Below are 27,426 nucleotides of genomic sequence, written 5' to 3' on the forward strand. Positions count from 1 at the left end.
TAATACAGGCCACAAATTTTCACTCAGATTCTTGTATCTTGGATGAAGTAGAGCATTTCTTAAAGATTTCACATGATGGAGAATCCATTACACCCTTTGGTATTTTGATTCAATGGTTAATTTACCTGCATTGTTAAAAAAAAAAAAAAAACAAAACATATGCCTCCTTGGAGTTTACATTTGTCTAGTTTCTATTTCCAACCAGTGGCTTCTTTTATGGCTTTGATAGATAGATTAGAGAGCCCTGCAGGCACTCTGAGATTATGAAATGGAGTTTGCCATGCAAAATGTAACATCTCACTGAAACATGGGAAATTCAAACTGTCCCCTAGTTTTTGGTTATTGCATACCTTGAGAGCTGTAGGCTGTCTTGCCGATCAGGCATGCATGGCTTAGCTGCAGTCATATAAAGGGAATCTGGCCACTCTACAGTGGAGTAGTAGTCTGAAGGAATACGGCAGGAATGGCCAACCTGTGGCCCTGGCGCTGCATGCAGCTCTTCAGAGGTTAATATGCGACTCCTTGCTTAGGTACTGACTCCAAGGCTGGAGCTACAGATGCTAACTTTCCAGTGTGCTGTCGGGTGCTCACTGCTCAACCCCATGCTCTGCCCCAGGTCCTGCCACCACTCCACCCCTTCCCCCAAGGCCCCTGCTCCTTCTCCCAAGCCTGCCATGCCCTCGTTCCTCCCCACCAGCCTCCTGTGCACTGCAAAATGCCTGATTGTGGCAGGCAGGAGGGAGGGGGAGGTGCTGACTGGTAGGGCTGCCGGCAGACAGGAGGCACTGGGGGCTGGAGGGGGGTATGAATGCAGAGGCTGCTTACATATTACTGTGGCTCTTTGGCTATGTTCATTGGTAAATTCTGGCTCCTTCTCAGGCTCAGGTTGGCCACCCCTGGAATAGGGGAAGACAGATTCCCCCTTTTCCTGATCCACATTTTCCACTCGCCTCCTGCTGCTCTCAGAGGCCTAGGTTACAAGGTAGACTCTCTAAGCTTCTGCTTCCTGAGTGATTCAGTCCCCCTTGAGGGGTGAAGGGGGGCAACTTTAGAAAAGGGGAGCCCCACCTCCCCGAGAAAGTAGTATACCTCACAGATAGTACTGTCTGCTCAGCACAATGGGCCTGTTCTGAGTGCTTGAGGTATTTTCCTTTCCCCCTGCATTTTTGAATGATCTAGTCCCTTTCAAGCTAGATAAATTCTAGCTACCCTGCTTAGGGCTACAGGAGCTGTTTCTGAAGACAAAAAATGACATACATCAAAGTGACAAGTATGGTACATTGTGTGTAAAATGTCGATTCTACACTGAGAAACACTAGTGCTGAATTTCACTCTGCAAATTCTCTCTGAGGAAATAGATCATGTCTGGTGATGTGTTTGGCACTGTGGGAAATACTCTAATTCATCAAAAGAGAAAAGCTGCATCCAATTGTCATCTAGAAGCCTCATCACAGAGAGAAGAGATAGCTACCACAAACTATTCATTGGGAAATCGGTGATGGTGAAAGTTGTCTGACACAAAAGCAATGCAAGATGATGCTTTTTTTAAAGTGTGGTGGGATCATTTATCTTTATATGCACTCAATCCTCTGTACATGTACCTAGAAGCAAACCTAAAAATGTAGTGCTGTCATACTGGCATCTCAGTAAGTTCAGTTACAGGTATGTTTCTCACTTACATTGAGCTGGCCTCTTGAACAACTCAGCACAGATGCTGTTTACACAGAAACCAATCTTCCCACCCTCCTGCCCAATTATTTTTTGGTTCAGGTAATTTTATTTAACAAAATACACAATTCACTACATATTCCTCACCAGTTAACCATAGTAGAGTTTGGATTACCAGGCAAGTGTGCCTTTACTGTAATTCTAGTTGGTTGTGAGTATAAGTACCCTGAACTGTGCATTTAATGTACCGATTATGTTCAGTGTAGCTGATTACAACTGTCCAAGGTGAGAATTTCAATGCAAGATATGGCAACAAAGGAAGCAATGGCAGTTCAGTGACCTAATGTCAAGTAAAAGCTGTCTGAAATGCAGCAGCATTAAACATAAGCCATGAGACAGAGTACCAAACTATATTTACTGTATACAATAGTAAAGAACAACAAATAATGTACAAATTGGTGAATAAACTATGAGCTCTAACAGAATATCCCACCCTAGCCCATATACAATAAAATGAAAAAGAAAATAAGGACTTTTCCCAGCAGATTTCAAGCAAAGAGATGAGCTAATGTCAAATTGGTCAGGTAAATATAAAAGGCAGATAATGACCTAATCAAGCAGCAATGGACAACCTATTGAAGGATAATATGATGACCTTTTAAAAATTTCATTTGGAGTAGAGCCCAAAACATCATACAGAACTGAAAGTCACCACACAAATGTATTTAAAATTCAATACATTTTTGGGAAGCAGCAGAGCAGAAATTTCTCAGAAGAACCTTAAATTACCTTTTCAAGGTTTTTGTGCTTAGCAATCTTTTAATAGTTCTTCTGCACATACAGCTTGGCCATAAGCTTTATCAAGAGTCTGTTTGTTAGAGGTTTTGGTTTGTTTTATGTAAGACCACATTTATCCATAAGAAACATGTACAGAAAGAAACCAGAGGCCACGTATTTACTAGTACCAAGTGAGTAATAATGATACAACTTCTATGTTCGTATTAAAGGGAATGATAGGGACAAGTTGCACTTTTTTTTGTCCATCACCTAGTAAACCGACAGTGAGCTCAGACGATGGACTTTTTTCTTTTTATTCTTATGGAACATAATACACTAGTGTTCAGTCATGAACACTAGTAGGTTTGGTTTAGCATTCTGGTAATAACTCAATTGCTGAAATTAATTCTGGGCAATTCTCTTGGTTTTGCTTTTTAAAACTTAAATTTCAATCTATTTTATCAGATTATGACAAAGCACATGTACATTTGCAATATTTAAACACTTACTCTATACTAAGCCTCATATCTGCACGTACAGTCCTTGTATCATAGATTTTGAGTTTTACAATAATAACTGTGTTTACAACACATAGTAAAAACTTTTAAATCAATAACCTTTCCTTCCCTTCACTTGCCCGATTGTAAGAGGAGATTTTAAACTCACTACTGAAATGAGGATATATTTACATGATTAGAATTATGCAGTGGGGCAATAATTAATAAGAGCCAGGAATGAACAATCTGTGTCCTAGAATATAGGGGGATACTTAGGCCACAAGTTTATATAAACAAGGTAACAGCAGACAGACAACTCATATTTTACTTAAACTTTTCAGTTTAATTCCATTTGGCCCAATTTAAGATGTAGGTTAATCCCTGCAGATACAGTTTTGACTTGCACACGCAGTATGTCAGAGGGAGAGCAGAACAATTTTGGTAAATGTCCTCTAAAGTTTTAGAAGAATCCTGTGTGATTGGCATGTTCATTCATTACTATTTAATAGCAAATCCAAGGACAGATGAGAAAGTGAGGTGTGACAAGGGTCTTTAAATTCCTCTTCCCAAAAGGACAGCATGTTTAACATACTCCACCTGTCTGCTGTTGAAACACATCAATAGTATCTTCATCTTCCATCTCCAGCTGTTGGATTAATGCACAAATATTTTAATATATACATAGCTATACATTTTAAAAGGGCATTTAGTTCTTGCACTGTTAATAGCATTACTCATTAAGAAGCAGTGTTTAAATTTAAACTTTAATGCTTATTAAATTCCCCTCTCCACCCAATCAGAAAGCAACATCACCCCTTCACCACAGTGCGTTCCCAGCTCTAGTCACAAGTTATCTTGGTCTCCCTTCAGCTAAGACATTCCAGGCTGACTGACACTGTGTTGGGGAACAATATCCCAGATTTAGGCAGTAAAGTGGAGTCTAAGAGCCAAGGCATTAAGGGCTTCATGTCAGTCTATGCTTTTCCTTTAGTGTCAACACTCAACACAGATTGTTCCTGCTCAACGGCACAACTCTGGCCCTCCATTCCCACCCCTGCTCCCCACAGTCTCAAGCTTGGTCTACATTTAAAAATTAGACCAACCTATCTTCGTTACTCAGGGCAGTGGAAAATTTCAGGCCCTGAGAACCATAGTTAGGTCAAAATGACCTACTCATGTCTACACTAGGGGTCAACATAAGGATTCTTCCATCAACCTAGTTACTGCCTCTCGGAGAGGTAGATCACCTACATCAACAGAAAAACCCTTCTGTCAACATTGGGAGCGTCTACGGTGTTACAGAGGCAGAGCTGAAGCAACATAGCTGTGCTGCTGTAGTGTAAACATACCCTCGGTATACTTCCCCAAGATTCTCTGCTCTGCTTCCACCTCTCTAACTGCTAACAGTGTGGTTTCTGTTGATTTAATCTACAGATCTCCCCAAACTTGCAAATCAAACCTTTATTCCACTCCCAGCCAACTTCTGCAGCAGTGCACTTTGAACCACTGTGCAGTTCAATTTGTCTTCTGAACAGCAAGGGTCTGTAACTAATCTCAATTAACCACTGTCAGCAGTTATTCACATGAGTAGTACCATTAATTCTACAGGAGTTATACTCTGTGGGCACAGAAAAAGTTAGTCTTTCCAGCAAGCCATCCTGGGGTGCACTCCACTCAGCTGCAGTCAGGGTGTTCCTTTCTAGCCTAGATTATCTCTCTCATAGTTTTCACATCCATTTACAAAATAGCTTTGCAGGGCATTCCCACAGCCAGATCAAACCAGTTTGGTCAGTGATTTATTGTTCTCTCTCAACTCCAAAGGAGGACTCATTAGTCCAATCCACACCATCCAGAATATGTCTGGATTTTGTTTCTTGTATTCCTTGCCACAGGCCTTGTCCATACCAGGAATTTTCCTCCCTGAAATTTATCACTATTGCCAATACTCATTCAGCTTCAGCAGTGGCAGAAATGGTGGTAGCACTGGTGTAGACAAGGCACCAGCAGTCACCTGCGTTTTAATCACACTAGACATCATTGTCTAGACCTACTCTGAGCATGGTTCGCAAGACAATCCTTAAAACTCCGGCAGCTATTTGGAGCCATGTCTACGCTAGTACTCTCACTTGCTAATTGGGTCAAGCACCATCAGTGGTAACAATTATGAGAATTTTTAAAGAAAAAGAAATCCTACTGCACATTTTGGGAACTGCTGGGCCTACGACAAAGATACTATTCTATCAAAATGCCCCCTAAAATAGTTTTAGATGTCTGCATCTAGACAAAAATATACAGAGTTCTGCTACAGTTATTACAACGTATTTTCATACCTGTGCAGGCGTGTCAGTTTCATTAATTGGTTGTCCATCAAATCTGAATCTAATCTGTCTCATTGACAAACCCTGTAAGGTAAAATAATTAACATGAGAAATGGAGTTTTTACTTTGCAATCGACATAAAATAAGTTTATGATTAGGAGCAAGTATTTGCTATAATGTGTAAAAATCAGAATTCAGAAGATTTAAAGTGACAGAAGAGCTCTATATATGTTGTATATGATTCGACCCAGATGTCAAAATTCTAAGTTAGTCTGAAGTCCTAGGGCAGGCACTGTATGAGCAGGACATCTACAGTAGAACCTAACTTGATCAGTCAATCACACACCTCATTTGGAACTGGAAGTACACAATCAGGCAGCAGTAGAGGGGGGAAAAAAAATCCCCCACCAAATACAGTACTGTGTTAAATGTAAACTACTAAAAAAATAAACAGAAAGCAGCATTTTTCTTCTGCATAGTAAAGTTTCAAAGCCGTATTAAGGCAATGTTCAATTGTAAACTTTGGAAAGAACAACCATAATGTTTTGTAGAGAGTTATGAATATTTCAGAGTTATGAACTACCTCCATTCCCAAGGTATTCATAACTCGAAGGTTCTACTGTATTTTGGAATAGCACATGTCCCCTGCACCTTGCAGTATGGCACTTTCTGGTGAGTGGGGGAAGGGAGCGTAACATACCAGAGCAGAGTGATGCAGGGGGATAGACAGACAACAAAAAACATTAAGAGGGGAAAAAAAGAGAAAACAAAAGCAAAAGACAGACAACTACTTTTCATCTTCAAAAACACACTGCAAACTTCTTAAACCTCACTTCACACCTGTCAGGTAGTTAACGATTTTATATACGTTATAACACAGGTTAAGAGGTCTAAGGCAACAGAGGGAATTAGTGTCAGAGCTGGGATTACAGTTCAGGAGTTCCTGGCCCCTAGTTCCAATTTTAGAGAACCAGGAGCACTGGATGAGGATAAAGTCATTTTGATTAAAGTATAACTGTAACCAAATTTTTCAAACCTGAGAGAGAAAGTTAGGTCGCAGAATTCATATTCTACTATACTCCCATATAATGGAGTCTAGTCATTCTCAGAAACATTGATATTTAACACATTTTATGAAAAGAAGTAAAGTTTCCATAATGATGAGGTCTTTCATAAGATAAGTGATCTTACTGACTCTCAGACTGCAAAATGAATTTATTAGTAATACTACAACATATAAAAACTGTGTTAAACATATGTACCTGTCTCTCACAATAAGCCTTCATTAGTTTGTTTAGGGGTGTATGCCTTTTTATTTTGAACTGCACCACGGATCCATCCTGGCCAGCGACTTTTAGATTGATATGATCATTCTCTGTTTTTACTCCTTCCTGCAAAACAAAATGTAAAGATGGACATCACTATTTATGAATAAAAGTTACCCTAGGAATCTGGAAAAGACTGATAGTACTTTAGCAAACTGTTTCAAAACAGAAGCATTCCTTCCTGTATATAAAGGTTTGATGTTCTCCACAGCGCACACAGAAAAAAAACAAACCCAAGTTGTGTGTTTGCCTCTGAGACTTGCAGGCAAAGAGGTAAAAGTAAGAAACTTTAGAACAAATTACTAAAAACTGAACAAATTCCAACATTCACATCTGCAAACTCAGACCATCCTGAGGGGAAGTTAGAAGATTATTTATACTCAATGGCAAAACACTAAGTTAACACAGAGTTAAGGTTGCCTGATGATCTGTCATGCAGAACACTTAGTTGTGCAAAATTCAAACTGCTGAAAAGGAAATGCATAGTTAAGTGTGCATGGGCAACCTTAACTTTGCTCTCTTTCAGTAATGCCCCAATATGCCCCATTAACACAGGAACTTTCACTCTGCCAACCCCCCAGTTGCTGAAATTACTCCTGGGGGGGGGCTTGTCTACACTGGCACTTTACAACACTGCAAGTTTCAGCACTGTAAAGTGCCAGTGCAGACAGTGCACCAGTGCTGGGAGCTATTCCCCTCATGGAGGTGCGATTTTTAGAGTGCTGGGAGTGCTCCCTCCCAGTGCTGCAACCACACAAGCCACGTTAAAGCGGTGCTGCGGCCACGCTTTAACGTTGCCAGTGAAGACGTGCCCTTAGTTAACTGATCTCATTTTCTGAGGCACAAACGTAGCAGCCTGACTGTGTAAAGTTGTTAAAGTTGCTGTTGATGGTTAATTGATTTCATTCTCTGAGGCAGAAATGTAGCGGCGTGCCTATTGTTAGTTAACTGTTCCCATTCTCGGTCAGTTCTCCCAAGAGCATAAAATTTGTGACAGTTTTAAGGCCAGAGTGATGTAAAGGAGTCTTATCATAAATGACAGTAAGGGGATCCTCAGCTAGGAAGATCTATGTGCTTTCTCACTTTTTTCCTGTGCCAAAGTGGCACAATGGGGTTAGATTACAGCTCAGGATTTATTTTACTTACCCATTTAAAAAAAAAAAAAAAAGACTGAGGGCAAATAAAACATTTACCAAACAGTCAATAAAGGCCCCATCTACACTGGCAAGTTTCTGCACAGTAAAGTGGCTTTCTGCGCTGTAACTCCTGAGGTGTACACACTGCCAAGCCACTTAGTGTGCAGAAACTGCACAGTTGTAGCACTCTAAAAAAAACCTCACCACCCCAACAAGAGATGTACAGCTTTCTGTGCCAGGGCTACAGCACTGCAGTGCCAGTGTAGACACCATAGCAATTACAGTGCAGTGATTGGCCTCCAGGAGGTGTCCCACAATGCCTGTTCTCGCCTCTCTGGTCATCGGTTTGAACTCTGCTGCCCTACCCTCGGGTGACCAACCGTCATCCCCACCCCGTATATTCCTTTGCAAATTTGAAAGTCCCCTTCCTGTTTGCTCGGTGATGCGTGCAGTGGTCTCAGTGCATCTTTCCAGGTGGCCATGCCTGCTCCACGCACCAGGCAATCCCCCCACTTGGAGCAATGCCGAGCTGCTGGACCTCATTGGCGTTTGGAGAGAGGAAGCTGTGCCATCCCAGCTGCGCTCCAGCCATAGGAATAATGGTATCTATGGACAGATTTCTAGATGCATGATAGAAAGGGGCCATGACCAGGACACATTGCAGTGTAGGGTAAAAGTGAAGGAGCTGCGGAACACCTACCACAAGGCGTGGGAGGCAAACCGCCGCTCTGATGCTGCGCCCATGAGCTGCCAATTCTACAAAGAGCTGGATGCGATACTTGGTGGCGACCTCACCTCCACTGCAAAGGCTCCTGTGGATACTTCGTTGGCTTACATGCCAGTCGAGCGTGGATTGAGCCAGGAGGAAGAAATCTTGGACGAAGAGGGGGACCCAGAGGCAGAGGATGGCTCGGACACCAGAGATGCATGCAGTCAAGAGCTCCTTTCTACCCCGGAGGAACCTAGCCAGTCACAGCAGAAGGATCTTGGCGAAGCGCAAACAGGAGAGGAAGCCCCTGATAAGTGGACCTGATTTTGGGAATTGCTGAATCGAGTTGTTGGGGGCAGGAGGGTTGCAGAAAGCAGGCTTGTCTCCCACTGCATGCCTAGTCTAAGCGGCAGAACAGGCTGTTGATAAGACTTCCTCACTTCATGGGAATCTCCCTCAGAGATCTCCAGGAAACTCTCGTGGAGATAATGGGCAATCAGCTGCCGCAGGTTCCTTGCCAGAGCTGCTTTGTTTCTTGCTCCTTAACTTTGACTTTCCTGCACCACTGTGCCATCACAGGGAGACAGGGGGACCATTGCTGCACACAGGCTAGCCGCATAGGGGCCAGGGCGGAAGCTGCAGGCTTGGAGAAGACCCTCCCTTGATTCCCTGCTCACCCTCAGCAGCGAGATATCTTCCATAATGATCACATCCTGTGGAAAGTGTGAGGGGACAGGAATGATTATCAAGCCCCTGCTACAGTGCTGACTTTCCCCATGAGCCACGTGCCCAGATACAGCAGGATCCGGGAAGAGTAATTCACCCTGGCCCTGCGACTATTCACCATTTTGGGGGCCTTGTATCTCATGTGTGCTTGCCTGGGGTCAGCCAGTTAGTGACAGGTGTGTAAGTTCTGACTGTGTTTTAACGCACTGAATCAGTGTTGTCTGTGTTGCAAAAAAATACTGCTTCTGTAAAATGTTGCATTTAAACTTCACAGGGATGACCTTGGAAGGCCAGCCTCCCTTATTGGCAGCAGAACGGCTGTGCAGAATTAGAAACCGGCCATGAAGAACTAAGGAGGACTTTCTCCGTAAGGTTATGATGCATTCTGCCACTGAGAAACAGGAATTGAAGGAGTGGCGAGGCAGCAAGAAGAGGGACCGAAAGGAGAACGTGGCACACCAGAAAGAAACCAAGGAGTGGCTCTTAAATGTTATGGAGCGCCAAGTGGACAAGCTCCAGGCAATACTAGCTCTTCAAATCGAGCAGCTCCACACCTGCCCTCTCCTGCAGCCACTGTCACAAAACGGTTTCCCATGTGCCGCCCACCCCACCCCAATCGCCAACACACTGTTATCAATCTCCTGGCTCCACACTCTACCCACAGCATTCCACTCCTCCCTCCTCACAGTCCAGCAGTATGGACTCCCACTATCCACTGCACTCATCACCCATCCCTCTGGCCCTGCTGAAGTACAGCACCCGCTACGTTGTACTCCAAAGGAGAAGGCTGGGTATGATCCCTGGACATACACAAATCTGTAGCTGTCCCGGGACCCCTCCTCCTCTGGAGACCTTCTCTTTCCCCCTCCCTGCTGATGTATTATTGTTTGACTCTCTCCTCTGGTTGCTGTCTTTTAATAAAAGAATTGTGTTGGTTTGAAAGCAATCTTTATTCTATTAAGTGAAAGCAAAAAGAGCTCTGCAAAGCAACATACAATTATGTTAAACTCCCTTATTGAATCATGTGCACCAGATACGTCCTAGAATTACAAGCACTGCAATCCTGAGCATAGCAGCAAATATTAGTGGCTTTCAGCTTCAAATTGCTGCTTCAAGGTATCCCTGATCCTTATGGCCCCGCGCTATGCCTCTCTAATAGCCCTGGTCTCTGGCTGTTCAAACTCAGCCTCCAGGCGCTGAGCCACTGCAGTCCAGTCCTGAGTGAAGCTTTCACCATTCCCTTCACATATATTACGGAGCGTACGGCACACAGCTATAAGCACAAGAATATTGTAATCGGTCATGTCCAGCTTCCCATACAGGCATCGCCAGCAGGCTTTTAAACGGCCAAAGGCACACTCAGTCATTCTGCACTTGCTCAGCCTGTTGTTCAACCGCTTCTTGCTGCTGTCAAGTTGCCCCGCGTACGGCTTCATAAGCCACAGCATTAAGGGGCAGGCGGAGTACCCCAGGATCACAATGGGCATTTCAACTTCCCCTATGGTGATCCTCTGGTCCGGGAAGAAAGTCCCTGCTTTCAGCTTCTTGAACAGGCCAGTGAATGCCACAAGTAATCTCATGTCGTAGCTACTACACGTGGCAAGATCAACACTGCACTCCTCTTGCTGTAGTTTACAGAATAACTCCACTGCCACTCGTGACGTGTTGATCAGAGCGAGCAGCATTCTGGTCAGCAGTTTGGGATCCATTCCTGCAGCCCGAAGAGGCAGAGCACGCAGTACACAAACCGTTGAAAGATGGTGCCAAACACGGACAGAAGCAGAGAGATTGCTGGGATGCAAAGCAATGCATCATGGGGCACTGAGACATCCCATGACCCCCTCTGCCTTCCCACAAGTCTTAGCAGCAAAAGAGAAAGAGGGTGCTCTGTGGAATAGCTGCCCAGAGTGCACCGCTCCAAACAGCGCTGCAAATGTGAACACACTATTGCGCAGGCAGCTGTCAGTGTGAACACACAACAGTGGTTGTCCTTCTGCGCTCTCTGAGCAGCACTGTAACTCTCGGAGCTGTAACTGCCATTGTAGACATGCCCATAATGTCAGAACACTCAGAACTAAGCATTTCCCAAAATACCAAGCCAGGTCCGGGACAATGATTAGCAAAACAGCATGACTTTCATGTGTGAAAGTCTGAGCAATTTAAAATGACATTTACTTCCCACCCATCTCCAGTTTGGTGTTCTGTAATGTAAATTAAAATTAAAATCCAGGATAATAACTGGAATGCCAGGTATTAGTTACCAAGTGTTTGTAACTTAACTTTCATGTGTTTAGGAAATGCTGAATAGTTATTGTGACTTTTTTCTGTATTGTAGTTTTAATAAATTACTAAAAGAATTGAAACTGGTGTGATTAAATTACATTATTTTGACAAATAAAATATGCAGAATTTTTGAATTTTTTGGTGCAGAAGTTTGTTTTGCCGCAGAATCCCCCCAGAAGTAAGAAATGTACAAGCTCTTCACCTCCTTTTACAACCCATTCACTCTCACCCAGGATTCCAGCTAACACTGTTGAAGGACACCCCCCCACCACACACACACACACACACACACACACACAGAGTTGCCCTGAACCTACTCAGTCCTCTGTCCCTGGCTTTTCCCCCACCTAATGCAATAAAAATTTTTGTTTAGACCGGCTACTGACTATCCTGCCGTGTTCACAGTAAATCTCCCCATAATATAAAAATATGTTATAACACACACAGCTTCTAGCAAGTAACATGAGTTATTAAATCTTTATAGCACAGGTGTAAAAAGGTTCAGACTAGACATGTCAGTGGTGAGGTGTTCACCAGAAGCAATGACATCAGCACATTCCCTCAACCTACCCAGGCAAGCATAAGTGGCTGCACACAAACCCTCTTGGATTTGTTCTTTATTGGCACATGCACACTGTGTTCTTTCCAGGTTGCACATCAATGCAAGCAAAGAAGTGAACAGGTTCTTAGATACCGTTCACAGCTTGGGTGCCACGTTCTACCTTGCGTAACAACTGACTGACCGGCAGGCTATTTTGACCTGTCTCACAGCAATAGTTTTATCTGTAGCTCTGCACAAAAAACACACGCACGCAGAGCCAGAATTTCCCATTGTCTCCCTCATGCCCATAGCTGTGGAGACACTCCTTATTCTGAGAATACCTCTGTATACCACTGAAATACATTTCCTCACTTATCAAACAAGTCAAAATAAGGACTCAATCACAACAGAATAAAAATTGTTGCTCTAACTAGATCTGATACCTTTTAATCCATTGCTATGGAGTACAGAGGATGCAGTAATATGTTGAAAGCACTTAATCCCTCTCTCGCGGATTCTAATCCCACTTTTCCTCTCCTCCGCATGCAATCGGAGTTTTGGTGATTTATATGAAACAGGTAAATGTCCCATCAGTGGATATCTAGGATTTGTTTTGAGTTATGTTATGTCTAGCTGCCTGCAAGTCTAAAAGAGTAAGAGAAATTTTGTACACTTGTTTTTAAAGTTTACTTTAGAGAGACATTTGTTTGACTGTTTGAGGTAGGAGCAGCTGTCAGATGGGGGTCCCCTGGAGTGAGTGAGGAATATCTTGAATTCCAGGTCCTCAGCCCTTAACTGCCCATCAAATGTCTTCTGGGAAGGCAACGGTTATCCCTCAAGAACTGACACTATGCTTAGCAATAAGACAATGCTTTATTGGAGCCTGTGTGTCCCAGTCAAGAGAAAGGGGTAGATCCCACACAAATATTATGCAAAGACCTTTTCCCCCTACAACAATACTAAGCTTGGCACAATTCTGTACTTTTTTTTGTAAATTTAAAAATAAAAATGAATATTAACTTAAATCTTTTTCAGAGTTGTATCAATTTTAATAAATTTTCAGTTTTACGGTGGTGCTGCAAGGGCCTCCCTACACAGCTGTGAGGTACTGAATCCCTGCAGGAGCCAGGTGTAGTGAGGGCTATGTTCTTGGCAGGGCAGGGCAGTGACCCTCAGCCTGGAATGCAAGGACAATGAGTTCCCAACCACAGGGGAGGCTACCCTGCTGCTAGGGGGAGGCTACCGCATCCCCAGACAGTTAGTGAGTAAGTGAGCAGGGCTGTGACAACAGGGCTGCACATAGATCCCTATAAGCAAATAGTGAGGGGGGCCAACAGATTTTTTTTAGTCAATTTCAGTGCATCAGGCAAAACTGACATTTACTGAGAACTAACAAACAATTTAAATCAAATCCTGCCAAGGCTAAATAATGCAATGCACCCAGTACTGCATGCCTAGATAAACAAATTAATGCTGTCTACCCTACACAGAATCCCCAGCCATGCAACTCCCCATCTCTTTGAGTTCTGAAGCAAAGAACTCCAGATGGTTGAACTAGATGACCTCCTGAGGTCTCTTCCAACCCTAATCTTCTACGATTCTGTGTGTTGTGAGCTCGGGTTCCTGCTCCTTGGTCCTGACGCACCTTTTCTGGGAAGGAGGAAGAAGGTGGGGGCGATGGAGGAACACCTCAGTAAATCAATATTTATAATGTGGCCCACCCAACCTGTGCTAAGGTTCACAACTACTGTACTTCAAATATGTAAGTTAAGAGTCACATTCCTGTATGACATGAATTTCAGTGAAATAACTGTTATTCACTGAGGGCTTGTCTACATCAGAAAGTTGCAGCGCTGGTGAGGGAGTTACAGCGCTGCAACTTAGGAGGTGTACACATCTGCAGGGCACCACCAGCGCTGCAACTCCCTGTTTGCAGCGCTGGCCGTACTCCCGTTTTGTCTCGGGTGTAGAGGATCCAGCGCTGGTGATCCAGCGCTGGTAATCAAATATAGACACTTACCAGCGCTTTTCTTGACCTCCGTGGAATAAGCAGGTATCCCAGCATACCTGAGGAAGCCTCTGGTAATCAAGCTGGTCTCCTTCCCCGGTTTGCTCTCGCGTTCCCCGAACCCCGAGCAAGCAGGTCTCCTTCCCTGAGGTTTGCTGGGTGGTTCCGGGAACGCGAGAGCAAACCGGGAAAGGAGACCAGCTTCGCCGCGGTTTGCTCTCGCGTTCCCCGAACCCCGAGCAAGCAGGTCTCCTTCCCTGAGGTTTGCTGGGTGGTTCCGGGAACGCGAGAGCAAACCGGGAAAGGAGACCAGCTTCGCCGCGGTTTGCTCTCGCGTTCCCCGAACCCCGAGCAAGCAGGTCTCCTTCCCTGAGGTTTGCTGGGTGGTTCCGGGAACGCGAGAGCAAACCGGGGAAGGAGACCAGCTTCGCCGCGGTTTGCTCTCGCGTTTCCCGGAACCACCCTGCAAACCGCAGGGAAGGAGACCTGCTTGTTCGGGGAACGCGAGAGCAAACCGCGGCGAAGCTGGTCTCCTTTCCCGGGTTTGCTCTCGCGTTCCCCGAACCACCCAGCAAACCGCAGGGAAGGAGACCTGCTTGTTCGGGGAACGAGAGAGCAAACCGGGAAAGGAGACCAGCTTCGCCGCGGTTTGCTCTCGCGTTTCCCGGAACCACCCTGCAAACCGCAGGGAAGGAGACCTGCTTGTTCGGGGAACGCGAGAGCAAACCGCGGCGAAGCTGGTCTCCTTTCCTGGGTTTGCTCTCGCGTTCCCCGAACCACCCAGCAAACCGCAGGGAAGGAGACCTGCTTGTTCGGGGGTTCGGGGAACACTGGAGCAAACCGGGGAAGGAGACCTGATTCCCCGCGGTTTGCTCTCGCGTTCCCCGAACCCCGCTTGAAGCCGCCCAACAGCGCTGCAGTGTGGCCACATCTAACACCACTTGCAGCGCTGGTTGCTGTAAGTGTGGCCACTCTGCAGCGCTGGCCCTATACAGCTGTACTAATACAGCTGTAACAACCAGCGCTGCAAAATTTTAGATGTAGACATGGCCTGAGCTATCCCACTGTCCTCAAACACTGCATTGAACATGCTCACCTACACAGGTGCATAACAGACCACAAACACTTTAATTGCTGAACAATTATTTATTACAAACCAACTATATACAAGCAAACAACATTTAAAACTCTGTTAAATCTAAAACATAAATAAATAATAATAATAATCCCAACACCTAAACAGTCGTTCTCAAACATGCTGAAATATGCATCAGAAAGCACTGATCATACATCTTAAAACCCTCTGTACGTTTGAAAAATCCCCTGACCCTTGTGCAACAGATGTACCCCAACTACATGAAACAGTGAGGTGTCAGACCTTGTAAATATTTCTGACACACAATACAGATTTTTTTCACTTAGCCAAGAACCCTCCAACTTCCCAATTAATGTTCTTCCAAAACTTATTAATAGTTTTCATATAGTCCCTGTAGTGATTATTCAGAGGCTCAGCCAAATTAAAGAAGATTATCAAAGCTCCTGGACACAAGTCACGGATGCAGAACAAATCTGCTCTCATACATTGTGTGAGCAGTACACCAGGAATAAGGCCCAAATTATTTCTGCCGGACTGAATCACCATGTCTGACACACCACCACCTCTCAAGTCACCAAGGAGACATTGTAGAGTGGGTAAAACATGATGCCAACCTTTTTTTTTTTAAATCTCTCCACCCAAATCAACTTGCAATTAGTAATCCCCATGTCATGGTGTACTCATTACTCTCCTGCAAACTTCTCCAATCTTGTGATCCAGGAATTGCCCAGAAACCACACATTAGCACCTCTGGCAGCACACATTTATTTTCCCTCAGCAATCAAGGTAGCCATGCTGTCAGTTCCAAATCTCTGAGCTATATTTCTCTGAAAAAAAAAAAAACAAACCACAAACCACCACCACATTAAACACAAGATCAGGAAGTAGCCACTTAGCCCCTGAGGGAAAGGTCGGGCCAACAATACACAGATTTTCTCAAAAACAATGAGGATTCCGGTAGCACCCTAAAGACTAACAGATTTATTTGGGCAAAAGCTTTCGTGGGTTAAAAAACCCACTTCTTCAGATGCAGAAGTTTTTTTACCCACAAAAGCTTATGCCCAAAGAATTCTGTTAGTCTTTAAGGTGCCACCAGACTCCTTGGTTTTTTGAATTCAGACTAACATGGCTACCCCTCAGATTTTCTCAAACAATCAATTCATGGCTTGCCAACCAGCAATTCACATATATCCCTCTCTCCATAAAATGCCTCCCCTCACTTTAGCCCCAAACTCCCTCCCCCTATTGCCCAACTCCTAATACCTCTTTTTTCCCAGCATGAATTCACATATCTAATTTTACCTCAAAAAGACTTTGATTACATTGTTCCCCTCACCCCAAAAAATAAAATTGCCACCCATTACTCACATATTGCAGCAACCTCCAACCACTCAGTCAAAATCTCCTTTTGCTTAGCCAGGGAGGGTGGGGGAAGGGTTTGTGATTAACTTATCCTTAATTATGTTAATTGAATGGTTTCAATGAGATCTGTGATTCATCAAGTCATTAATACCTCTCAGGTTTCAGAGTAGCAGCCCTGTTAGCCTGCATCAGCGAAAAGAACAGGAGTACTTGTGGCACCTTAGAGACTAACAAATTTATTTCAGCATGAGCTTTCGCGAGCTACAGCTTACTTCTTCGGATGCACAGAATGGAACACACAGACAGGAGATATTTATACATACAGAGAACATGAAAAGGTGGAAGTATGCATACCAACAGGAAGAGTCTAATCAATTGAGGTGAGCTATCATCAGCAGGAGGAAAAAAAACCTTTTGAAGTGATAATTAAGATGACCCATAGAAGGTGTGAGAACTTAACATAGGGAAATAGATTCAATTAGTGTAATGACCCAACCATTCCCAGTCTCTGTTTAAGCCTGAGTTAACTGTATCTAATTTGCATATTAATTCAAGTTCAGCAGTCTCTCTTTGGAGTCTGTTTTTGAAGTTTTTTTGTTGCAAAATTGCCACCTTCAAGTCTGTCACTGAGTGGTTAGAGAGGTTGAAGTGTTCTCCCACTGGTTTTTGAATGTTATGATTCCTGATGTTAGATTTGTGTCCATTTATTCTTTTGCGTACAGACTGTCCGGTTTGGCCAATGTACATGGCAGAGGGGCACTGCTGACACATGATGGCATATATCACGTTGGTAGATGTGCAGGTGAACGAGCCCCTGATGGCGTGGCTGATGTGATTAGGTCCTATGATGGTGTCACTTGAATAGATATGTGGACAGAGCTGGCATCAGGCTTTGTTGCAAGGATAGGTTCCTGGGTTAATGTTTATGTTGTATGGTGTGCGGTTGCTGGTGAGTATTTGCTTCAGGTTGGGAGGCTGTCTATAAGCAAGGACTGGCCTGTCTCCCAAGATCTGTGACAGTGAAGGATCATCTTTAAGGACAGTTTGTAGATCTTTGATGATGCGCTGGAGAGGTTTTAGTTGGAGGCTGTAGGTGATGGCTAGTAGTGTTCTGTTATTTTCTTTGTTGGGCCTGTCCTGTAGTAGGTGGCCATCACCTACAGTCCCCAACTAAAACCTCTCCAGCCCATCATCAAAGATCTACAACCTATCCTTAAAGATGATCCTTCACTCTCACAGATCTTGGGAGACAGGCCAGTCCTCGCTTATAAAAAACAGACTCCAAAGACAGACTGCTGAACTCGAATTAATATGCAAATTAGATACAATTAACTCAGGCCTAAACAGAGACTGGGAATGCTCTTGAGGTGGGTCAAGTTCAAAGGACAACCGTTTGTCATCTTGAGCTATCCAGTTGGTAGAAAACTTTGAAGGCTAACAAGCCTATTAACTCCTCTGTGTCCATATGCTTAGTGTAATCTATTAGGTGTGTGAATAGGCTTGTGAGCCTAACTGGAGAAGCAAACTCTTTTTCAAATAATGTTTTAATGTGATTTCTGCCAAAGGGCTGGTGAGTGCCATGCAGTCTGTTGGAGTAACCCGTGAGTGTCTGCGATACTGGTGCAATGATCTGAGACCTGGTTGGATCTCTATCTGTGAGCAAAAAAACATTGCCAAGATGTGCCAACTTTAAGAAAAGTTGTTCTCCCACCCCTCACGTCTGTATCTTGGGAACCCCTTGGTCACATTGACCCAAATTTAGATCACTATACCCTATGTCCCATCACTTACATTGAATTTTAAGGCAATCTGATTAACAATATGGATTTTAGAGCACTTAGAACTGTTGAACATTAAACAGAAAATAGATTTTAAGGTTAACATTAAAATGGTGGAATGGAAACCCTCTAGCAATTTTCTGTACTGATGCATGCATGCTGTGAACAATGTCCATTTTCTTAAATATCATTCTACATTTGGGTGCCCCAAAGATTGGTGGGTGCCATGTGCTACCTTGGGTAAAACGACACATTGGATGTGGTGTGGATGAAAATGGTCTCATAGCTTGATCTCAGGGGAAGGAGGAGCGGGGGGGGGGGGGGGGGGGGGGGAGGGGGCGGAGAGGAGGAAACAAAACCAAAAACAAAACCCTCCACCTAGAACTTTTGGGGAAATGTCTATTTTTCCCAGGGCATACTTCTCCAGAACCTCTACCTCAAATGTCCCCAAATTTGGGTCACTAACCCTATTTTACATCCCTCTGAAGCACACCAAATTTCCAAGTAATCTAAGTATGATGATTATAGAGGACTTTGAAAAATCAACCTTTATACAGAAGTCATAAGGCAACCATAACTATGGTGGTCATGCTTTGTACCTATAATTAGCTAGATCCTATTTATAAGATACTGCAAAGCTCTGCAAGCTATACAACATTCACTAATTTTCTATTAAAACAGTCAACATTTTGTAAGTGACTAGCACCTGTTTGTGCCATAGAAATAATATAAAAAATGATAAAATAATTCAGGTCCTAAATAGGTTCAACACCAAACTTAAATGAGTTTCATTAACTTGAACAGAAGCAGAAATACATTAATGCTAAGTGCTTTTGAAATTCTCACCCTAAACGCTTAGATCATAAGGCATTATTTCAACTTCAACAGTAAGAGAACTCATTTTATAATTGTTGTGCTTTGAAGTGTTACTCACTAAATGCTATCTTTAACTGTATATTTTTAAAACATTTCCAAATATTTTCTTGTTCATGGCAGTCTCTCATGATCTTCCTCCCACCCATCCCCAAACTCCTAGACAGACACAGGAGATAGATGATTTCACTAGAGTACAGTGCTCACCACCTCCCAGAAAAGACCCTCTACTGCAGGCCAATGGTAGAGAGGAGGTCAGCCAAACTCTGTCCTCCACCCTTCACAAAGACAGAGAAGAGAGCTGCTCTATGGCACTGCACTGTCAATGGCAGCAGGAGTGCACACGCAGCAGTTTGAGAGATTAGAACCACCAGCTTTAACTGTTGATTTACGTGGGGAGGTCAGTGACCATTACACGCAAGGTACAGGGAGAGAGCTGGAATAAGAACAGGTGACCATGTGAAAGTTAGGAGAAGGAGTTGACACAGGAGGCAAGAATCATTTTCCTTTCCTATCAAGAGACAGGCTTAAATTACAAATAAAAATTGGATCCAGGAAAAGGTGCACGCGAATATAAGGTTTAAATAAGTTCACAGAGGAGTACAAAACGTAAAACAGGAGAATATGAAAGAATATTGAAACATGTTACCTCCATTTACCCCTCTCCTTTGTCTGTGTGTCATCTATTTTGACTGCAAGCTCTCAGGGGCAGGCTTCTGATAAGCACTTAGCAGAAGCAGTTTCAGCAGGTAAAATAACACACTGGAGGAGGGGAAGATGAGCTCCAACTGAAGCCAAGAGATTCCCTCCCTTTCCCAGCACTCCTTAGACAAAGAACTCTGCAGGGGAGACCCTCCTGCCCCTAGGGGCACCAGGTTCTACCTTCCCCAAAACCATGTGGCTCTGGGGAAGCTGCATAGAACCAGCTAAGCAGGGGTCAGCAACCTTTTGGAAGTGGTGTGCCGAGTCTTCATTTATTCACTCTAATTTAAGGTTTCACGTGCCAGTCATACATTTTAACGTTTTTAGAAGGTCGCTTTCTATAAGTGTTTAATATATAACTAAACTATTTTTGTATGTAAGGTAAATAAGATTTTTAAAATGTTTAAGAAGTTTCATTTAAAATTAAATTAAAATGCAGAGCCCCTCCCTCCCCCCCTCCCCCCCCGCGGACTGGTGGCCAGGACACAGGCAGCGAGAGTGCCACTGAAAATCAGCTTGCGTGCTGCCTTCGGCACGCGTGCCGTAGGTTGCCTACCCCTGAGCTAAAGTCTCAGCTGGCAACAAACAGAAGCAGTTACAGCTAGCACTATCGGACACACGATTACGTCATCTAAAGCAGTGGTTCTCAAACTTTTGTACTGGTGACCCCTTTCACACAGCAAGCCTCTGAGTGCGAACTCCGTTATAAATTAAACATTTTTATATATTTAACACCATTATAAATGCTGGAGGAAAAGTAGGGTTTGGGGTGGATGCTGACAGCTCGCAGGGGTCCCGATCCCCAGTTTGAGAACCCCAGATCTAAAGGTATGTCTACACTGCACACTCCTTTTGATGGTGTGTAGAGTACATAGATGACATGCTCCCCAGCACTGTTAATAACTAGCACCATAGATGGAGAGGCACTGCTTAGGTGAATAACAATATGCCTGAACCCTCTGTGTACCCAACATGACTCTGCTTGCCTAAGCACTGCCTGTCCTGCAGCTGCCTGCCCGCACCTGGGGTCCTTCTCCATGGCAGTGAAAGACTCTGGCAATGTAGAGGCAGCAGAGCCAAGCCTTTCCCCACTCCCTACCCCTGCCAGAGCTTCACTGGCATATGTAACTACAGTGCAGTGTGGACGCAGCTTGCTTTGCACAGCAGTATGTAGTAACACATACTCTACACGCCACCATAAGAGGGGTGTAGTGTAGACATAGCCTGTTTTCTAGTTTTGTCTCTGGACATTCTCTCCTCTGCTGATTAGTTGTTTACTCTACCCCACTTCCTCATGGTCTCTTCACTTAAATCTCTGTCCATCTGCCCTCCACACTCTCTCCTCTCTCATCCATGTTTTTCCTCTCCCTTCCTCTTTCTATTAACCTCATCCCACCCTAGTCACAATGTCCCCCCCACAAAGAAACCTCCAAGGCACTAACGTTCTCAAACCATCACCTATTTGTATTTTCTATCCCTCTGCTCTACCCTTTGGGCATGGCTACACTGGCACTTTATACTGCAATAAAGCCTCCCAGAGCGCTCTACCTTACTTCCCATCCACACTGGCAAGGCATGGAGAGCGCTCAGACTCCCTGGCTAGAGTGCACCTGGTACTCCACCTCCACGAGAGGGATAACGGCTATTCCGTATTGGTTGAGATGCCCCAGGGCCAGTGTGAACAAGGATTTACATTACAGTGCACTGATTGACCTCCTGAAACGTCCCATAATCCCCTTAAGTCAAGTGGCCACTCTTCTCTTTGTTGTGAAATCGACTGAGGAATGCGGAAGTGCCTTTTCAGAGTTCTGTTTCAGACAGCGGCTGCTTATCTGCAAAACGGGGCAAAGAAAACGTTGAGTGAGAGAGAGAGAGACAGGTGAGCTAGGGGGATCTGAACTTACAAGACAGCATGCTGACACACTCTCAGTACTCCAAAAACCCACTCTCTCTCTCTCCCCCCACATACAAACAACACACTCCACCCCACTCCCCTCATTTGAAAAGCACGTTGCAGCCACTTGAACTCTGGGATAGCTGCCCATAATCTACTACTCCCATGCCACAAATGTGGCCATGCCAGTGCGCTTGCAGCTGCCAGTGTGGACAGTGTGCAGCACTTTCCCTAGTGCACTCTCCAAAGTGCTCTACAGCTGCAAGTATAGCCAAGACCTTTGTATATTCAGATTATGAACCAGGGATCAGTAACCTTTGGCATGCAGCCTGAAAGGGAAATCCGCTGGCGGGCTGGGATGGTTTGTTTACCTGCAGCATCCACAGGTTCAACCGATCACGACTCCCACTGGCCACGGTTCACCATTCCAGGCCAATGGGGGCTGTGGGAAGCAGCAGCCAGTACATCCCTCAACCCATGCTGCTTCCTGCAGCCCCCATTGGCCTGGAACAGTGAATTGTGGCCAGTGGGAGCTGCGATCAGCCAAACCTGAGGATGCTGCATGTAAACAAACCATTCTGTCCTGCCAGCAGATTTCCCTGATGAGCCACGAGCCAAAGGGTGCCAATTCCTGTTATAAACTCTTGGGGGGGTGGGGGGGTGGAAGACTATCACTATGTTTGTATATTACCTAGAAATATGGGTCCCCTTTCTCAATTGACATCTAAGTGTTATCACAAAACAAAAATATCTTAGCACATTTTGGGGTACTATAATAATTTTCTAATATTTTTGGAAGTCTGAAACAGTCATCTCTTTATTTCACATCTTTTGTTGGTGTTAAACATTCGAGCCAAACATGACTACTATTAGAAACAAGGTAACTTCTGACAGTCAAGACATAATCCTGCCCTTTTCTTTCTTGATAGTCCTGATATCTACCCAAAACAGAAAACATATGTTTCCATCAAACACAGCCTCACTAGTTCAACCACCTTACCAAATAATATATGGAGATATACCTATCTCATAGCACTGGAAGGGACCCTGAAAGGCCATTGAGTCCAGCCCCCTGCCTTCACTAGCAGGACCAAGTACTGATTTTGACCCAGATCCCTAGGTGGCCCCCTCAAGGACTGAACTCACAACCCTGGGTTTAACAGGGCAATGCTCAAACCACTGAGCTATCCCTTCACTCCCCCACGCCGATAAAGCACCAGATAAATCCTGCCCCCCCTAGACAAATTCAGTTTAGATTTTTAAACAGCAATGACTCTCCTTTAAGTACTGAGAATGCAAAGTCCTAACCATGCTCTTCATCTTAAGAATCATACAACTATCAGAAACATTCACCCAGGTTATCAACAGAAGACAGGTGAGCTCTCCAAGTAAGCCAGTGCCATAGCTCAAGTCAGATCCTCCACTACTAGGTAGAGCTTTCACCCTTTCCTTAAAATGGTAGACTCTTCCAGATGAGCACCAGTGAGAAAGTGATCTTCTCCAAAACAGTCTCTAGAAAAGATTCCAGGTTCTGAAGGGTACAATCCAGAAAGGAAAATATCTATCAGCAGAGCCACAGAAAAGCTATACCAAATACAGATAGTCAAGTCCAGTCCTCGTTGGCCCCTAGATTGATTCTCCCTTCCTTCATCTCAAGACTGCTTCCAGCTCAGGAAGTTTCTAACCCCAATGGAAGGAACAAGGACCATTAAGTATTTTGTGGATCAAAAGTTTAAAAGCTCACTAGGGAGCGGCTTTGAATATTTGCCCATTGTCCTACAAAACAACTTTAAATCTCCAGTCTTTGCTCACGTCTTTATTATAAAGTCAACCCAAACCTAAGGTTGCCCACAAAAGTCAAGAAAAAGATAAAGATTTACAAGTTAGCACCCTGCTTCCTGTATAACTATCTACATAATTGCTAGTTTTTCCACCAGAACTCTTCCCTGTAACATTCTAGCTTGCCACAATGTGTGTCTTAGAGCTTTGGACACAGACCTCCAAGGGCAATCTCATTCTATTCTATATAAGTTCTTACAATGCACTGATCACGGTACCCAAACACCTTCCAGTAGCATGCTAAGTGACGTGACTACATACCTGTCATGTATTGTTTGTTCTTTCATCCTCTCCTAGAGGGAGAAGTGTGTTCAGGGGAGTATGTTGGTTCAATAGTCTCTGCTCTCACCCCTACTCCTTTTTTAATATATGTGTTGTGAAGTGCTTATAGTAGAAAAGGCAAGGTGAAAGAAATGCACCTTGTACTTGGAACAGAAAGTGGTGAGGTTTGTGGTAGTAATTAGTCCCGGGGGGGAGAGGGGGAGGGCATCTCCAATGTCTCAGACAACCCCTGGAGAAAGCTCTGTCTTCCACACAGACAAGCTTTACTCTTATTGTTGAGAGTTCCACTGTCCTAGAGGAGTGGGGTTGACGACCATGGCCTTCATACCTGAGCTTTAGACAATCTTTTAGATATCCTGGGCCCAGGCCAAGGAGCACTTTGAAGATACCGACTGAGACCTTGAACTTGATTCGTTATTCTATGGGAGGCCAGCGTAGAGAGCAGAAAACAGATGTGATATGCTCATGGTAGCCCATGTTGCTGAGGAGATGTGCTGCAGCCTTCTGCACTAGTAGGAGTTTCCTAAATTCTCAAGGTTTCACGCCCAGGTGCATCATGTTGGTGTAGTCCAGCTAAGAGGTGCCAAAGGCATGAATAACTAAGGCCAGGTCTTTGACCAGCAGAATGGGACAGAGTCTCCTAGCTAAATAGAGATGGAAGAAAGCACTGCTTGCAAATGTTAGCAAGTGAGACTCAGCATCAGTGAGGAATCCCAGAGTATTCTTAGAATATGGACTGAGCTGACCAATTGTGGGTGTGTATCGCAACCAACGGAAACAGCACCATGGCTGCAGGCTTTTCAAGACACTTTCCTTTGCCCACCAGGCTCACCTCTGTCATTCAAGCTCCCTTTGGTGAGATTACACGTATCAGGGGATCCCCCCAAAAGACACCAATGAATTCCTCAGACTTGAATGAGATCTTGCCCAAGCAATCGTCTTTAAGGAATTTAAGGGAAAATTTCAGCTGCCACATCTCTTTTGCTCCATCAGAAAACCGCCAAAAGCCCCTCTTCAATGTCTTCTCTAGACCAGCGGTGGCCGCCCTTCCCGTAGCCCCCACTGACCCGGAGCAGCGAACCGCGGTCAGTGGGAGCTGCGATCGGCCGAACTTGTGGACATGGCAGGTAAACAACCCGGCCCAGCCCACCAGAAGCTTTCCTTGAACAAGCAGCAGACTGGCTTTGAGAACCACTGCTCTAGACTACAAAATCTTTTCAGCCAAGTAGCCCATCATCTCCACAGGAAGATGAAAGAACTCTCTCCTCCTAAACCGTACCTCTTGACAGATGGGCTCTGAAGATTATTCACACAGATCTTTTCAGAAATTCCCACACTCTTCCTTTCTGGCCTCCTCACCACCCCATAAAGTAACAAGTGTTATCTAACAGTGTCTCAGATATCATCTATTTAAGAATGATTGTTCTAATTGAAGCCAACAAGAAGTTCTTCAGTTTCTATTCAAGATTCTTTGTGGGTAGAAAAAACACGAGATTTCAACTTAAACCTGGTAGTACATAAACCCCATTTCTGCACACAATCTCTGGCTCATATCATTCAAGAATTACCTCTGAAAGAATACCTTTCCTCTGTCAATCTCAATGAGATCTACCTTCAAATTTCGTTTAGTTCAGCTCACCAGTGTTACATTTACTTCACAATTTAGGACAACTGGCTGTGGTAGGTAATGCCCTTTGATCTCATCGACTCACATTTTCAGAGAGATGACAGTCATAGCAATAGTGAGTCTGAAACAAAGCAGCATCCAGAATTATCAATATATGGACAACCTGCAGTGAAGGCTTGATCATACTACACTGCTTTTCTTAAAACCCACAGAACTATCAAGGTCCTGGCAAATCAATTTTGTTTTTAACTCTGGGCAAGAAACTCAGAAGCTTCCACACATTTCGGAATCAAGGAACTTAGTAAGTATCCACTGGCCATGCCTCCACTAAAAAGGCACAGGTGTAGCCTGTATCAAGCATGTTCTCTGGGCACTGCTGCAACTCAGGTCCTCAGAGAATTTTCTGGGACTACCAGGATGAGCCAGCGCCTCTTCAACTGATCCCACCTCTATCCGTTCAGCTTTTCATCCTCTGGTAAAAATCTTTTCTTCTTCAGTGACAAGCCCTTGAATGGCAATATAGCTGTCATGTGGTTCTCTGAATGAAGAAGTGGCAAGTTCACTTTTCCAATTGTTAATATTCTACTTTTTGTACATGTATGGTAGCTGTTTGTAAAAATTATTATATTTCTCAAATGAACATTGTTGCAACCCCATACAGTCAGGACAGGTCAATGAAAGCAGGTCAACTGGCCAAGCTTTGTCACTTCTCAGCTGGACTTGAGCAATGCAATGTACTTGTGCATGTATTCTTCATTTAGCAAACTCCACTAGTAGGGAATGTTGCAAAGTGTCTTCCTCAGTAACACAGGCTACTGCGAGCACATCAAACCCTTCCTCCTCTCACTACAGTCGCTGCATACGGATTTTCAAATCAAGGTCAAAGTCTCAGGTCTTATCTTCAAGGCGCTCTGTGGCCTGGGCCCAGGAGCTCTAGAAAGACCATTATAGCCCCAGGATGAAGGCTGCAGCGCACAACTCCGCTCTGGGACCAGGCTTTGAAGGCCTCCAGAAACCGAGGCCCGTCCTGACCTCGCCACTCTCGGCTCCCAGGGCAAGGTGTATGTCTGTGACCTGCCTTCCCGAGCACGAACCAGAGCCACAGGCCCTGCCCACTACACTACTGGCTCCCGGGAGCGGCCCCGCGGGCCAGGAGTTAACACGCTGCCGGGATGGGCGGCGGGAGCTCGGCGCATGGGGGCGGGGCGAGCGGAGCGAACCGGACCGGACGCTCCCCGCGACGTCGCCCCCAACCCCAGGGAGGCCCTACCCGCAGCCTGGCCGCGCTCCCAGCATCCCTCGCGAGCGGGCGGGGCGCGAGACCCCGGGTCTCTTCGCTATGGGGCGGGGCCGGGGCCGGCGGGCCCCAGGGAGGCCGCGGGGCCCGGGCTGCGCGGCGGGGAGCCCGGCAGCCCCGTGCATCGGCTCTAACCGTTACCTTGGGCTTCTCCTCGGACATGGCGGCGTCGGACGGTCCGGCCTGGCGGGAGCGCGGAGGGGGCACAGTCACGTTCTCAGCTCCCGCGTCTCTCCCGCCGCAACTGCCCGCGAGAGCGCGCTTCGCCCCCCAAATCCCCGGCCTCTGGTTGGCTGTGGCGGGCCCACGTGCCTGTGCGCGCTCACGAGGCGCGCTCGCGAGCGATTCCTCGTCGGGGGCGCGCTTTAGGGGCGGAGGCAGGTAGCGCTGGGAAGTGCGTCATCGAGGAACCGGAAACGGGGGGAGTGGCGAAGTAGGCGGTGCTGAGAACGAGGCGGGTAAAGGGGAAAGGGAGCTTCGTGCAGAACGTAGGGAGAGGGGCAGCCTAGAGCCACGCGGGCCAGCGCCTTCCAGAGCCTGGGGGAGGGGTGAAGGGAGCGGGAGCGCTCGCAACAGAACCTGTGGTCAGGGGCAGCACAGAGAGAGCCCCATGGGTCAGCTCCCCAGGGAGAGTGGGGGAGCGGCAAAGGGGGTCCTGCTGTCCTGTCGCCTGCCACATGGCCTGGTG

General features: G+C 45.3%; 1 protein-coding gene across 1 annotated transcript; it reads right to left on the reverse strand.

The window, feature by feature from the left end:
• Positions 1 to 2,064: 2,064 nt before the first annotated feature.
• LOC127057081 (small ubiquitin-related modifier 3) lies at positions 2,065 to 27,134 on the reverse strand. The gene is made up of 4 exons (XM_050965742.1): positions 26,880 to 27,134; positions 6,523 to 6,651; positions 5,273 to 5,344; positions 2,065 to 3,588 (listed from the first exon to the last, which is right to left on the reverse strand). The coding sequence occupies exons 1-4, from the start codon at positions 26,898 to 26,900 to the stop codon at positions 3,526 to 3,528; spliced, it is 285 nt and encodes a 94-aa protein (XP_050821699.1). The 5' UTR covers positions 26,901 to 27,134; the 3' UTR covers positions 2,065 to 3,525.
• Between the last annotated feature and the right edge of the window lie 292 nt (positions 27,135 to 27,426).

This window comes from Gopherus flavomarginatus, chromosome 8, assembly GCF_025201925.1.
Source record: "Gopherus flavomarginatus isolate rGopFla2 chromosome 8, rGopFla2.mat.asm, whole genome shotgun sequence".
NCBI classification, from domain to species: Eukaryota; Metazoa; Chordata; order Testudines; family Testudinidae; genus Gopherus; species Gopherus flavomarginatus.